Raw genomic sequence first — 15,058 nt, forward strand, 5'->3', positions numbered from 1 at the left:
GGGCACCTCTGCACAGGAGCCGGCACTGCTTCTCCCGGGGAGCCAGAGGCAGCCTGTCCTCAGCCCGCACAGTTCAGCTGCCCCGTCCTCGCGCGGCCATGGCTGGCGTGAGCGGTCACCCCGTCCTGGTCGCAGCGCTGCCCCGCTGGGCCTGGCTTGGCCGAGGGAGGGGCTGAGCTGTCCATCCTCGGTGTCACTGCGGCCGCAGGAGGGCTGAGGCCGCCACTCCTGCTGACGGGTGCCGGCCTGAACCTGAGCACCAGCTCGGCTCCCTGCACCCTTGCCTCCCCGCGCCCCCACCCTCCCTGCGCCGCTTCCTCTCCTGCACCTGACAGCTCCCTGCTGTTGCTCTGCCCTCCCAGGCATAGGCAGCCATGCCGCGCAGCCCCACGTCCAGCGAGGAGGAGATGGCCCAGAGCTTCTCCGACTACTCCGGGGGCTCTGAGTCGGACAGCTCCAAGGAGGAGACCATCTACGACACCATCCGGGCCACCTCACACAAGCCGGGCGGCGCCAGGGCGGAGGAGGCCCAGGGCAACACATTGGTGATCCGCATTCTCATCCAGGACCTGCAGCAGACGGTGAGCCACCCCGCCCCGCTGTGCTGGGAGCCGAGGCACCCCAGGGCGCCAGCCAGCTCCAAACCCTCCTATGCCCCTCCTCCACCCGCACATCCTCCCGCCAGGCCAGCTGCACCCCTGCCTGCTGCCCTCATGCCACTGTGCTGCTATCCCTCCAGCCACTGAGTGCCTACTATGTGCCAGGCCCTACTGTGTGCCAGGCCCTTCTACATGCCAGGCGGCGAGTGCACAGTGAGACTTGAGCCAGCGGGCTCCAGCCAGGGGGGCTCTGCCGCCCCCACCCTGTGCTCTGCGTGATTTTCACCCCAGGCCCCACACTCAGCCTCGGTTCCTGCATGGGTCAGACCGGGCCTGGCTGAGTTGCCCCCACTCTGCCTGCCATTATCTCTTCTCAATTCATTGCTTTGAAGAGGACCTCTCAGCCCACTGCAGACCCTCTGCGGGCTGTGGGCTGCCTGAAAGTGTGGCCCTCGAAAGGAAAAAGCCAGCTGACCCCCGGGGACAGTCACGGGCACCTCTCACCCCAGGGGGGCCCGGGGACCAGCACCTCTCAGTTCGCTGTCACTGGGACAAGACTGGGGGCCGGGAACTGGCCCTTGACAGGTCACCAGGACACACCCTCTGCCCTTGTCTCCCCATGGCAAACAGGGCTGCTGAGACGCTTGTGCCCTTTGGAAAATGCTATTCTGACCGGGAAACCGAATCCACAGCCTAAACATGTCGTAGATGGCCTGACCCCTGGATTGTCGTGTCCTCAGCCTGGGGTCCCTGCACGCCCCCAGCGTAGCCGGTGGGGCTGTGTCCACGGCAGAAAGCCTGGAGCCTCTGGCCAGCGGCCTCCGGGGGTTGACCCAGTTTCGGCGGGTTGCCCTGGGTGACGGCTCTTTGTGAGAAGCGTGAGCGGCTGCTGGGGCCTCGCCGCCCGACGCTCCTGCCCCGTGTGCGGGTCCTTTGTGGCAGCCGCAGGGACGCGCAGGACACGCCCTCTGCGGCACACTGAACCGTGAAGGGCGCGCTAGGAACCCGCGTCTGTCTCCAGATCCCCTTGTTCTGCCCAGTGCTGCTCAGGGCGTCCTTGGAGCCGGGCGCTGAGTCTCATGTCTGTGTCCAGCTCTCGGCCGGGGCATGAGGTACAGGGACCCCTGGCCTCAGGCCAGGTGCTGAGAACGACCCCCCCACCTGTCCTCTCGCCCCTCCTGGGCGTGGGGTGGACCAGGACATGCTGCACCCAGCCTGCGAGGCTGCCACCCCCTCCCCAGCCCCCGACAGCCCCGTGCGTGCCCCAGCCACCCACCGTCCACCATCCGCTCAAGCTCTGTCTAGACACCAGGACATGTGGAGCCACCGCGTCCTCCTCTGCATTTTCGGGGTGCCGGGCTGGGGACGCGAGCCGTGCTTCTCCCTGGAATTCCCCCTCTGGCTGGTTTTGAGTCAGAGCAGCCCTGTCCAGCTCCGCCCTGGCAGGTGGCCACCCTGCCCCAGTGGGTGCCTGGCCCAGCCGGGCTCTGCATCCGTGTGGGTCCCGGGGGTTAGTCTCCCAGTTCAACTCACCAGCACCTGGTGGCAGGAGCTGTGGGGGCGGCCGAGGGGCTCGGGCGTCCCATGGAAGCTGGCACCTCCTGGGCTCTAGGCAGCAGGTCCGCGTGGTTGGGTCCAGAGTCCAGCAGGAATGGGTGTGCCTGGGGCACTGCCCTGGTCACAGGGACAGAGCTGGCCTTGCCTAGCAATCCCAGGCACCCTCACTCCGCCAGGGGTGGGGCAGGAGAAGCAGCGGAAGGTCCCTAAGGTGTCACTGGAAGGCGCCTGGGAACTCAGCCTGTGACCCTGGAGAGGGACGCAGGGCTGGGTCAGGTCCCCGCGGGGACAGGCTGCCTGTTGAACAAAACTCTTGAGTGCCCAGAGTTTCCACCTGGCCCGGGGACCCAGGACTGGGAGGGGGCCCCGGGCTCCTGCCTCCCTGACAGCTGCTCCCCGTGGACATCAGGCCTTGCTGGTTTCCAAAGGCAGTTTATGGAGCACACTGGGCGCCTCTGCTGCACCTGCGCACAGTAGGACAGGACTTGAACTCACCCAAACCGGCAGCTGTGGTCAGTGGCCCTTGCTTTCCCTGGACCTTGGTGGGGTCCAGGGGCCTGGGAGCCCACATGGGGGACATTCCCATTCTTGGGGTGCTGCGATGTTCAGGCAGAGTGTTCCTGGTTGGTTGTGGGCGCCATTGACTCATTAAAAAAAATTAGCTCTGGGGGCAGCTGATACAAGTTTTGGATCAAACGGTTTTTCGTAACTGTCGCCCTCGGTGGAGGCTGGAGTAGAGGCCGCGGGGGGAGGCTGGAGTAGAGGCCGCGGGGTGGGGGGCGGCGAGGCGTGGGGAGGAGCCGTCACAGACCAGAAGCTGGAGGCGTGGTGAGCAGAGCTGCTGGAAAGCTGCCGGCGTGGGGGAGCTGGGGCCGGTGCAAGTCTCCCGCCCTCTCCGGTGGACCCAGTCAGCCCCAGTATGGGAAAGACCTCCGGTGCCAGCCGCAGCACCTCCTTGGTCCCCCAAAGAAGGTGCCTCCCTGGGGGACGCCGTGTCAGGGCATCTTCCTGGCCAGGGGCAGCCCCTCCCGCCTGGGCTGCTGGGGCTCCCTCTGCTGCCTCCCCCCTTTGCCAGGCTGCCTCCCCCACCTGCCCGCCCGGGGCGCCGTGGGCAGCCCTCTCAGCCCTGGCCTCTGGGCGCAGCCCTCCTGCCCGCTGGCGTCTGCCCGAGCCGCCTCCCCTTCCTTTATGATAAGCTTGTGTTTTGCGTGTGGCTGGACGTCTCTGCCTCGTGGGGAAGCTGGCCGGGCCCGGAGAGGGGCCATCTGGCGAAACTCCTTCCAGGGGTGACCCAGGCCCCCGCCCTCTGAACCCGGCACCTCTTCAAGCCGACAGCACCCTGCCCTTGTCCCGTGGGAGGGTCGCAGCGGCCAGGGGGCCCGGCGCCCCGCTGACCACAGCGCTGCACCCCCCGCAGAAGTGCCTGCGCTTCGACCCGGACGCCACGGTGTGGACGGCCAAGCAGCGCGTGCTCTGCTCCCTGAACCAGAGCCTGAAGGACGTGCTCAACTACGGGCTGTTCCAGCCGGCCAGCGGCGGGCGCGACGGCAAGTTCCTGGACGAGGAGCGGCTCCTGCGCGAGTACCCGCAGCCGCCCGCGGGCAAGGGCGTGCCCTCGCTGGAGGTAGGCCCCCCGCCCTGAGCCTGCAGGCCCCGCCAGGCTCTCCGCTGCCCTGCAGAGCGGGCCTGTCTGTCCCTGCACTTCGAGTCCGGGCCCTGCTCCGCCTGGGGGCTCCTGCTTGTGCTTGGGGCGGCCAGCAGCTGGCCAGCTGGCCGGGGGGGCCCCCTGCTTTCTGTTCTCTCTGGGGCCTGGAGGGTGGCACAGCCATTGGACCTCTGGAGTGGGAGATACAGGCATGGGCAGCCTCAGGCATGTCCCTGGGGAGCGGGTTCCGCCCTGCGTGCTGCCCCAGATGTCCATGCCAGGCTCCCACACCTGCCGAGCCGCTGCGGTGGCCGTGATGGGGCCGTTTCTCGGCACACTGCCGCGAGTGGTGGTGGCTGTAGTGGGCCGGAGGGGGACCCCGTGGGCCCTACCACCTCTGGATGCTGGAGGCCTCACAGCGGGCAGAGGCCGCCCCTTCTGCCCGTGCCAGCCCTGGTGGGCACTGTGAGACTGGGCTGACCAGATCCCACGGAGGGGCTCCTGCGGGAGGGGCCGGGTCAGGGGGACGGTAGGGAGCAGCGGCCACCTCGTGGCAGTGGGGGGTTGCGCTGTGCCAACCTGAGTGCTCATTGGTGCCAGCGAGAGGCCCCTGGTGGGGGTTCTGGGCATGGCCGGCATATCCAGGATGGTCCTGCCTGGCCTCGTGAAGAGCTGGGGCCCGCTGAGGGTGGCCATGGAGCACCCAGCTGGCCCCTCTTAGCCAGGGCCTTGCTGTGCCCTGGCTGGGGAGGGCTTGTGTCCTGAGCCCCCTCCCCGCAGCCACACCAGGCCACTGGTGGCCGCGGAGAAGCCCCCTGCCGCCCATCTCCCTGGGTGGAGGGGCCCTGGCCCTAGCAGAGCCTCGTGTCTGGAGGCAGCCGCTGGTGCACACGCCCTCAGCCTTTCTGGGTTCAGCCAGGTGACGGGCGGGGGGCACACCTCCGGGGCGCGTGGCTCCTGAACGCTGGGCTGGGGGGCGGGGAGGGCCCGGGTGCGGGAAGGGCCTGGCGCGAGGTGTGGCAGCTTCCTGGGCCGACACAGGGCGGTGTCCGGCAGGTCAGGAGGCAGCTGCTGGCCCCGCTCGGCGGGGGAGGGGCGGCTCCGGGGCCTTCTGATGTCAGCACTTAAAAAATCAGGTTTCGGTCCCTGCAGCCAAGGAGTTTCGCCTGTTGTCAGAGACTCTTTTGTTTGGCCTGGAGGGGACCAGAGAGACGGGGCCTCAGTGGGAATGCGGTCGGGATTAGCTCTGTTTCGGGGTAGCTCATGCCAGGCGTCCCCTCCCCGGCGTGTTAAGCCGAGTGGACGGAACAGGTCTGCCCAGGGGCTCTGCCTGCCGGGTCACGGCTGGACCCGGGCTCCCCGAGGCCACTGTTTTCTCCACGCAACACACGAGGAACCAGTCGCCAGGGGCCAGCCTGGAGCTGCTCACCTGCCGGAGAGCTGGGGCACCCCCCCCCCGGGCCCCCCGGCCTGCGTGTCCCCCGCCCCTTTTCCTAGGACGGTTCCTGACCCGGCTGAGGAGGGTGTTTCCTCCCTCGGTGTTTGGGTTCTCTGCGTCTCTTTCCGACTGTTACAGGGCAGGGTGAGGGGCACCCCAGGGACCCCCAAACCTGCCCACTCTAAATAAGTTCTGCGTCCGCCGCGTCAAGACAGAACGTGCTCTGGCGCGGAAGCCCTTCCGCGGGAAGGGCCTCGAGTCCGACTTGTGTGCGACACAGACGCGGGGGCGGGGAGGCCTGGGGTCTCAGATCCAGCCCCCGAAGCTGCCCACCCGCTCGTGGGTAGATGTCAGCGTGACAGGGTCGGCCCCCAGCAGGGCCGCTGAGGCCGAGGGCTGCCCCACCTAAGGCACCGCCTGTGGGGCCCACGGGGGAGGGCAGCATGGCCAGACAATTCCAGAAGGAAAAGCGCCAAATCGAAATGAAGGTCAGCGCTGCCGTTGCTCCCCGCCCGCTGCGGCCAGGCCGGGGCCCAGACCCCGTGCTCCCCGCACGGCCTGCGGCCTCCCCGGCTCCCCGTCCTTCCTTCCCTCACGGGCTCCTCCCCAGCTTCTCCCCGCTCAGCCGCACCCTCCCTTGGGTGGGGCGGGGAACCTGGAGCCCCCCATTTCCTGGAACCCCCCGTTACACGACCTCAGCCCTCCCGCTGCAGGGCCCGAGGGGCTCTCGGGCGTCCCGGGCTCGGGCCGGACCCGCCAGCTGCAGCGGCGCTGGGCCCTGGAGCAGCCAGGGGGCCGGGGCGTGTCCGCCGAGCTAGACGTAGGCCCTCACTTGCCCCCTTTCCTGTTTCGGTGCCAGTTTCGATACAAGAAGCGGGTGTATAAACAGGCCACCCTGGACGAGAAGCAGCTGGCCAGGCTCCACACGAAGGTGAGAGGCACGGGTGCCCCCCGCCCCGCTCGGCCCGCTCTTCCCCCCACCCTGTGTCCTAGAGCTCTCGGCTGGGTGGGGGCTCCTTCCTGGCGAGCGGGTGGCCCCACGCGCCCCTGCCGGTGAGAGGGGGCCTGGAGTGCAGGGGTCGGCCCCTGGAGCACCCAAGGTCCTCCTGCCATCCCCGAGGCCAAGGTGCAGCCGGGAGTCCTGGTCACTGGAGGAGCTGGGCGGCCTGGCACCCGGTTTCTGCCCTCGCGCGGCCGGGGTTAACCGCAAAGGGCCGAACTCCCTTGGAGCTGCCCTGTCTGCTGCTCGGGGCCCAGAGACCTCAACCGCACCCCGGCCTCGCTGGCCGGAGATGGGCCCTGGGGGCAGCGGGTCTCCAAAGAGACACAGGGGGCTGGTCCTCCGGGAAGGGGCGGCTCTCAGAAGGCCGCGCTGGGCCCCAGAGGCAGCGCCCCACTTGGCAAGCCCTGGTCATCGGGGGCCAGCGCCTGCAGGGAAGCCAGCGGCCACCTGCCGGCCCAAAGATGTCTCCTGTAAAGACTTCCTTGGGGTTTTGCTTTTCCCTTTAGACTAACTTGAAGAAATGCATGGACCACATCCAGCACCGGTCAGTGGAGAAGATCGTCAAGATGCTGGAGCGAGGCCTGGACCCGAATTTCCACGACCTGGACACTGGAGGTGGGTGCTGGTGGGGGGGCCGGGGAACGTGGCCACAGCGTTCAGCCGAGACGGACTCCGTCACAGGTGACCCCAGTAGTCCCAAAGTGCAAGGTCTCCATGAGTGATTTGCTGCGTTCTTTCTGGCTCCGGGAGCACGGCCACCTCATTTCTACGGAGTTTTTTGAGTATTTCCAGATGCCCCCCCCCCACCCAATAACCTACCAAACAGGCACGTCCCGGGACGAGGGGCTGTGGTCAGGCCTGCCCAAGTTCACCCCTCGCTGTAGTCGTGGAAGGGCTGCCTGGGCCCGTGAGTGCGGCCAGGCGCTGAGCCCGGCTTTGCTCCCTCCGCGGAGCCTTAGCCCCAGCAGCTGCGGGCATGGTGGGCGCTCGGGCACGGTGTGGGCAGGGAAGGGAGAGGCAGGGAGGGGGAGACGGGCCCTGGGAGCCAGGCCCACAGGCAGGCGTCTTGCTCCCCCTGCTGGACTCAGGCCCTCTGCGGGCAGGTCCCTAATCATTTTCGGACCAACCAGCCTGGGGTCCTAAGCCCCCCCCACACCCTGTCATCTGTGTCCCTGCGCTGGGCTGTGTGTTTTCCGGCCTCTCTGGGCTGCACGGGGGTGCCGGGCCGGGAAGCGGGGCGCCCGCCCCTCTGGACTGCGTGCGTGGAGATAATTGAGTCCCGGAGGAGGGCTGTCGCTTTCAGCAGAGCGGCCGGCGCTGCCACCAGAGCCTGCAGCCGTGCGGCAGAGACGCCGTCGGCCTGGGAGCTGCTCTGCGCGGAGCCCCGGCGAGCCCGGTGCTGGCTGGCATGGCAGACGCCCTTGCAGGGAATGGAGTCAGCTGGGCTGGCCCGAGCCCAGCTGGAAGGCAGGGCAGGCCCGGACGGGAGCCGGCTCCGCAAGGCAGGGCCCAGCGCTTGGTGCCTGAGCCGCCTGCCGCCGCATGGGGTGTCCACGCGCAGACTCAGCTCCAGCCGGTTTCCAGGGCGCCAGAGCCCTCGGCTCCCCAGCCCCCCGCTCCCCATCCAGAGCCGCGTCCCCACACTCCCCACGGCCCAATTAGAGTGTTCCGTGGGCAAGTGGGCCCCGGAGGCCCAGCAGGCCTCCCCTGGGCTGGTACCAAGATGGGCCCTGGTGGATGGCCGTGCCCACTGCCCCTGCATCCCACTGTCTCCCGGAGCCCCAGCCACCCCCCCGAATTCCCCTGAGAGGAGGGCGCCTGCGAGCTGGCAGCCGTGGGGGGCCCGTGGGGCCTCGACAGCGTCAGCATGTGGGGTCTGGAGACACACGCCATCTCGCCCAGGAAGTTGGGGGCCCAGGGAGGTCAGGCCGTGGCTCATGCAGACACGCCTGCTTCTGGGAAAGCCCGCAGGGCCGGTTATCTCAGAGTCCCCCGCTCGCGCCCCCCACGCCCACAGGAGGAGTGAAGTGAGTCCTAAAGCAGCTCACGGCCATGAGTAAGGGGTGGGGTGGTCCCCCCGGGCACAGCATGGCCACCCGGCCAGGAGCCGGCTGATGGGGAGGCGCCCGCCTGGGGCCGCGTGAACTGTGGGTGGCGCTGTGTGCACGTCTCTGGGCCCCTGACCTTTGCCCCTGGGCACAGCTCTGGGCAGCAGCACCCTGGCCTGGGCCTCGGGCTCCCTGCAAGTGGCTGCATGGGCACAGGGGCGCCCGGACTGTGGTCTTGGGGGTGGCTCCTGTCCTGTGCAGATGCTGGGAGGGGTGAATCCAGGTTGCTCCCCACGGCTGCCTCGTGCTGGAGGGGGACTCTCTGCTTGGATATTGCGGGGGTCCACTGGGGAGGGGGTGCTTAGGTTATCAGAGGGGGGCAGAGTGCCCTGGTTTGCATCTCACAGCGCTGGTCTCTGAGATGCAGCCAGCCAGGAAGGCGGCTGGGGGCAGGGCAGCACACTAGCCCCACAATGCCGGGGGGGGGCGGGGGGGCAGGCTCAGACCCAGACGGAGCAGGCAACTTCCCGACCCAGACTGTGGGGCTGTGTCGTTCCATCGGTCCTGGGAGGATAACTCTGCTAGACGGAGCAAGTACGCGTGTGCTGCCCCGCCCCACCTGGCCGCCCGCGTCCCTGCCTGCCACGTGCCACTTCCTGACCGCCGGTGGCAGCTCAGAGCCAGGCGCTGTCCTGTCTCTGTCCCTGCTGCCTGCACACCTCACCCACTGGACTGAAGACCAGCGGGCGTCTGCCTCTCGCGCCTTTAGCTGTGCCCCTGACCCACTGCTCCCCCATGGGGAACCCACGTGTACCCCTGACCCACTGCTCCCCGAGGGAGATGCACAGCAGGGCCCCTCTGCACTCACAGCCCGCAGCACCATCCCCCGACACCCTGCCTGTCCTGCCTGCTCCGCCATCACCCCGGGGGCTCTGCCGTTGTCGCCTGTGGCCTGAGCTGCCCGCGGGGGCCCTGGGCTCAGGGAGCTGCTGCAGCTCGCACTGGAGGTTGAACCTGGTGGGGGGTGCGCTGCCATGGGCGCCCTCCCTGGGGCTAGTTCTCAAGGGCAGTGTCGCGCCCCGCAGAGACACCCTTGACCTTGGCTGCCCAGCTGGACGACCCAGCGGAGGTGATGAAAGCGCTCAGGAACGGCGGGGCCCACCTGGACTTCCGCGCCAAGGACGGGATGACCGCCCTGCACAAGGCCGCCCGCGCCAGGAACCAGGTGGCCCTGAAGGTGCGGAGCCGTCCCCACCGTGGGGCCACACCCCCCGCCCTGGCACCTGCCCTCCTGGGATTTGGGGTGCGGGTGGGCGGACTGTGTCCAGGCGGCTGGGAGGGGCTGGGGGCCTGACCCTCTGCTCTGACCGGCTGGCTCTGGGCCGCGCTGTTGGGCCTGACGACATCTGACTTCCCTAGACCCTCTTGGAGCTGGGCGCATCCCCTGACTACAAGGACAGCTACGGGCTCACCCCGCTGTACCACACGGCCATCGTCGGGGGCGACCCCTACTGCTGCGAGCTGCTTCTGCACGAGCACGCGGCCGTGTGCTGCAGGGACGAGAACGGCTGGCACGAGATCCACCAGGTAGGCGGCGCGCTGCCCCCGCTGGACCCGCGCCGGCCAGTCCCCCTCCCCAGGCGGGGCTGGGGGCCCCTGGGCCAAGCTGCTGCGTCTCTGCAAGGCGATGGTCAGCTGGAGCTGGGGTGCAGGACCCCTTTGTAGGAGCGTGAGCGTGGGCACGCCCTTGATGGGGCATGGGGGCTGGGAGCCCTCGGTGGAGGGGGTGGGGGGACTCCGTGGGGTGGAAGCTCTGATGGGGCGTGGAACCAGCTGCTTTCTGGATGTGGGTGACCCGGCAGTGCAGGGGTCCCAGATCCGCCCGGCGCCGCTGGGCTCGGGGTGACAGCACATGTGGGCGAGACCCCAAGCCCACCGAGGCCTCGGGCAGGTCTCCCAGGCCGGAAGCAGGGGTAGCGGGACAGACGAGCATGCAGAGCACACGGCCTCCCGTGGCCAGCACTGCTCGGGCAGAGGGCCCAGGGGGCGTTTCGGGGTCAAGTGTGGGTGTGGCTGGGATTTTGGCAAAGGAGGCCCCATGGCCCCCACCCCTGGTGGTGCCTCCAGCGACTCGGGCCTCGGGCAGGGCGAGCAGCCAGTCTGCTGTCCCCAGGTAGCCTCTGCCCTGTCCAGCGCTGTCACCTGGCTGCTTTGGGACTAGGGGACACAATGTCCAGATTGGTCTCTGGAAAATCACCCTGGGCCAGTCTGCACGGGGCCTCGAGGCCGCCGTGGTTGAATCCTGCAGCGGCTGGAGACGCGTCTTCTCCCTGAGCTGCTGCGTTGTTGGGGCTCGGGGGCGCTCAGTCCTGAGCTAGGAGTCTGGGAGCCGGGTTGAAGCGAGGTGGACATAGGGTTCTCTCCGTGGGGCTGTGCTGTCTCAGCTCAGGTCCCAGAGCACACCCCGTGGGCACCCCGTGGGCACGGAGCTGCGTGCAGGGGCCCGGCGGGGCCAGGGCTGCCGCAGCCTGCTGGCTCCACCCTCCCCTGCAGGACCCGCTGCAGAGCCCACTCGTGCCGCGTCCCCGTGGGTGTCCAGCAGGTGGCAGTAGTTGCCTAGAGAAGTGCTGGGGGCTGGGGGATGCTCAGTAGTTGGGGGGACTGGGGTGACCCCACATCTCGTGCAGGCAGTGGGTATGGGAGGAGCCCCCCTTATGTGTTTTCCAAAAAGGACTTTAGAAAAATGGTTAAGGGGATGCAGGGTCACTGTTAACCCTGATCCTCGTGAGCCCCCCAGTGGCCAGAGGCCACCTCCCCTTCCACAGGACAAGGCCGAGGCCAGCGCCTCCTGCCCAGGGCTCACAGCCCCGTGTGGTGATTCTCACTGGCTCCAAGAACATCCCGGTCTCTAGGCTGCCCACTCTGGGCCCCTGACCTTTGTCCCTGGCCCCTGGCCACAGCTGGGCTGCAGCGCCCTGGCCCGGACCTCGGGCTCCCCGCAACTGGCTGCATGGGCACAGGGGCGCTGGGACTGTGGTCTTGGGGGTGGCTCCTGTCCTGTGCAGATGCTGGGAGGGGTGAATCCAGGTTGCTCCCCACGGCTGCCTCGTGCTGGAGGGGGACTCGCTGCTTGGATATTGCGGGGGTCTGCTGGGGAGGGGGTGCTTAGGTTACCAGAGGGGGGCGGAGTGCCCTGGTTTGCATCTCATGGGGCTGGTCTCTGAGGTGGGGAGTGACCACCGGCATCTCCTGGCTTTCAAGCCCTGATGGAAGAACTGGGGGTCCCTTTGGATGCCCCGTTGAGCAGCCAGAAAGTCCTCAACCACGGCCGGCCCCGGCTCCTCAACCACGGCCGGCCCCGGCTCCCCAACCCTGTGCAGACATTGGCAGCCCCAAGGCTCAGGGCGGGGCTGGGGCGGCGCTGCTGGGGCGGGGCGGCTGGGCTGGGGGCTGCTCTGACTCCGGGGACCCTGCTCCCAGGCTTGCAGGTACGGCCACGTGCAGCACCTGGAGCACCTGCTGTTCTACGGGGCCGACATGGGCGCCCAGAACGCCTCGGGGAACACGGCCCTGCACATCTGCGCGCTCTACAACCAGGTCAGTGCGCCCGGGGTGGGGCCCCAGCCTGGCCTGGACGCTGCGTCACAGCCTGCAGCCGGGCTCCAGGGTGTCGGCTTCCTGTCCCGCCCCGGCCGTGCCAGGGCCGCATGCCCACCTGCGGGGTGGGGCCACGTGCGGGTGGGGCCCTGGTGTGCCCATGGGCCGGTGCCGCTGTGGCTCCTCCAGCCTCGGGGCCCCATCTTCAGCTGGGGTCAGGTTTCACCTTCAGAATTTCGGGGACACTCTCGCCACAGGAGGCGTCACCCCACCTGCTTCTTGGGGGACAACTGTCATCCAGCTGTAGAGAGGAGACTGAGTGGCGGGGGGCGGGGGGTGGTTCGCGCAGCCCCGGGCCGCTCGCCGCTGCTCCTCCGGCTCTCCCGCAGCCCCTGCTCCGGGGGCCGTGCCCAGTCCTCCAGCGGGAGTGGGCCGCAGCCGAACGGGGGCTCTCTCCTGATGAAAGCCAGGCAGTGGGGTGTGGCACAGCTGGATGGGACCTCCAGATTGAGCGGGGTGCTGGGTGTGCCTCGTGCGCAGGGGAGAACCCCCGAGAGGCCCGGTGCGGCTGGGACAGCTGCGCCTGCACGTGCTCCGTGACTCCGGCCTGGGAGGGGGAGGCGGCCTTAAGTTCCCCCCCGTAGGTTTCACGTGTGTTTTATTGTGAAAAGGGGAAAAAGCAACAGAAAAAACATGTTTTTTGCCACTTGAAGTAACGGTGGGCAAGATGGTCTTTGAAAGCGTAGCTGGTTTGTCTTGAAACGGGCGTGTTGGGGTGGTCCGACCCTGGGCCGTGGGGGGCCGGGTCTGGCTGGCGTCTCGGCGGGGCTGGGGGCAGGGCTGGGGGGTGCTCAGGAGAGCCCCCCAGGCCCCTGTGTCTCAGGTGAGGAGAGGCCAGCAGCGTGGGGTCACGGGGGTCGGCTTTGCGGGCCAGGCGGGCCGCTCAGCTGCATCTTGAAGGCATGAGCGGCCACAGAGCGAGCCAGGACCACGGCCCCGGAGAAAGGGCTGCCTCGGCCTTGTCTCCACACGACCTCCAGGCAGACGCCCCTCCCGCCCGGGCTCCGTGGGGGCGAGCGCTGTCCCCTCGGGGCCTGGGCTCAGCAGGGGCAGCTGCAGCCTCGCACTCCCTCCGGGGGCCATGGCGGGGTGTCGCGGGCGGGGGCTCGGTGGCCCTGGCCCGAGTCCGGCTGGGAAGTCAGCGGGGATTCTGGCCTCTGGCCGCAGGCCCCTTGCGCCTCCAGGGATGCCGTGTAGTCTGCAGCCTCCGGCCTCGGTCCCCCCTAATGTGGGGGTGTCTCACTGATGTCAGAAGAGAAGCCCATCCAGACCCCCCGTCAGTGTGACTCAGGGGCAGAGCTCCCTGCACATGCGCCCCAGGCCCCACTGAGGCCCCAGCCTTGGTCTCCATCGCCCCCCGCCCTGCTCCCCATCCTCCCTGACCCCCCTCCCGTCCTCTTCTGCGCACGTGATCACACGGCTGCGGCAGGCGGTGCCCAGTGCCCGCGGAGGGCCCCCTTGGTCACTTTAAACAGAGGGGGTGGCAGCAGGCCAGGCGGGGGGCTGGTGAATGATGTTGAGGACTCCACGGTGGTGGCTCTGACCCGGGGCAGGCGCGGGAAGGAGGGACGAGGTGGCCCCGGGGAAGTGGCCACACCCCACGAGACCTGGCGGTCTGGCTCCGCTGGTGTAAACCATGACCTGCTCTGCCCCCGGGAGAGGCCTGAATGCCTCCGTCTGCGCTGCGGGGACGATCACACCCAACTCGCGGGGCTGCTCGGAGGCTTAACGTAGAAAGCAAGCGCGGGGTGTCTGGCACGCCGCGGATGCCCGATAAATGGTGACAGCAGAGGTGGTGGTGATGGTGGTGCAGGGGTGCTGGCCATGGCACTGCAGCTCACATGCCTTCCAGGCCCCCCCTTATCAGCTCTAAAGGCCCCCGGGCTTCTGACGTGTGTGCCCTGTCGGCGGCGGGCAGTCCCCGTCCGCACACGCGTGACGAAGCGCGGTGCTGGGGACAGTCTCTTCTCTGGTGAGCTCCTTCAATGAGGACGTGAGCGTGAGGGGCGCCTCCTCTGCAGGCTGGTTTTCCAGGCCCCCAGGGGGAGGGATGCCGCCTGGAATTTTGTTTTCCTGCCCCGATGAAGAAGACAGGGAGGGAGGTTTAAATACCAAAGGACAGCGAAGGTCTTCCGGATGGGCAGAGCCTCAGAAATGCAAAGCGCATCCCTGGTGCTGCTCACCCACTGTTGCAGCAGTGGAGGCGCCTCCTGCCTCGGCCTGGCACCCGCTCTGGGACTTGGGCCCACTTCCCTGCAGCGCTCACGGGCGTGGAGGCCCCCCTTGTCCTGTGGAGCCCCAGCCAGCCGGCCTCGCTGGGCCCCGGCACACGGTGCAGATGGTCCTGGGGCTGCCCTGTGCCCCCACCAGCACCCCGGGGTGACCCAGAGGCTCTTCTGCTCACGTCAGCTGCTCGTTCTCCTCAGCCCGGCCCTTCTGGACGCAAGAGCGTTCTGCGGTCAGCGGCGCCTCCACGGCCGCAGGCCGCTCCGCCTTCATCTCAGGCTGGGGCCTCCTCCTCAGGGGGCTCGAGGGTGCGGGAGCCCCGGCCCACACAGCGGGGCGCTGGAGCAGGGGGTTTCTCTCCCCTTAGGACACAGCTGCGGCGTCTGCCCTCGGAAAACACGGACACGCCTCTCGGGAAGGAAAGGCCCCTCTGTCTGCTCCCGAATCCCTTTCACGAGGGAATCCCCGGAGCCCCTGCGCGGGCTTGGGCATCCCTGGGGTGCTGCGGGCGGCGGCTGCAGTGGACGGGCACGCCGGCCCACCCCTCAGGCTGCCCTGCTCTCTGCGCCCGCCCGGCCACGCCCCGCCTCTGTCCGGGCGGTCTCGGGGTCTCCGTCCTGCCTGTGGGACTCCCCGGCCAGCACCTGGCTCCCCCGTCGGGTCTGAGGCCGGGTGCTCGCCGGTCTGGCCGCGGGCCCCTGGTGGCTCCCGCTCTCGAGCCGGGCGTGGCGTCTCACGGGTGTCCCCCTCGGCCCTGCAGGACAGCTGCGCCAGGGTGCTGCTGTTTCGAGGCGGGAACAAGGAGCTGAAAAACTACAACAGCCAGACCCCGTTCCAGGTGAAAGCGGCTCGTGGGGGTGGAGGTGGTTTGGGGGTTCGCGTGGC

General features: G+C 68.6%; 1 protein-coding gene across 1 annotated transcript in view; it reads left to right on the forward strand.

The window, feature by feature from the left end:
• Positions 1-374: 374 nt before the first annotated feature.
• Positions 375-15,058, forward strand: part of SHANK2 (SH3 and multiple ankyrin repeat domains 2) — a gene marked incomplete at both ends in the record, with an annotated part of 168,957 nt that continues 154,273 nt past the window's right edge. The window contains 8 exon segments of the mRNA XM_084248246.1: positions 375-581; positions 3,574-3,780; positions 6,099-6,170; positions 6,749-6,857; positions 9,376-9,527; positions 9,710-9,877; positions 11,771-11,887; positions 14,934-15,011. Coding sequence (XP_084104372.1) covers positions 375-581; positions 3,574-3,780; positions 6,099-6,170; positions 6,749-6,857; positions 9,376-9,527; positions 9,710-9,877; positions 11,771-11,887; positions 14,934-15,011 — 1,110 coding nt within the window.

Source organism: Talpa europaea (genome assembly GCF_964194135.1).
Source record: "Talpa europaea genome assembly, chromosome: 1".
NCBI lineage: Eukaryota > Metazoa > Chordata > Mammalia > Eulipotyphla > Talpidae > Talpa > Talpa europaea.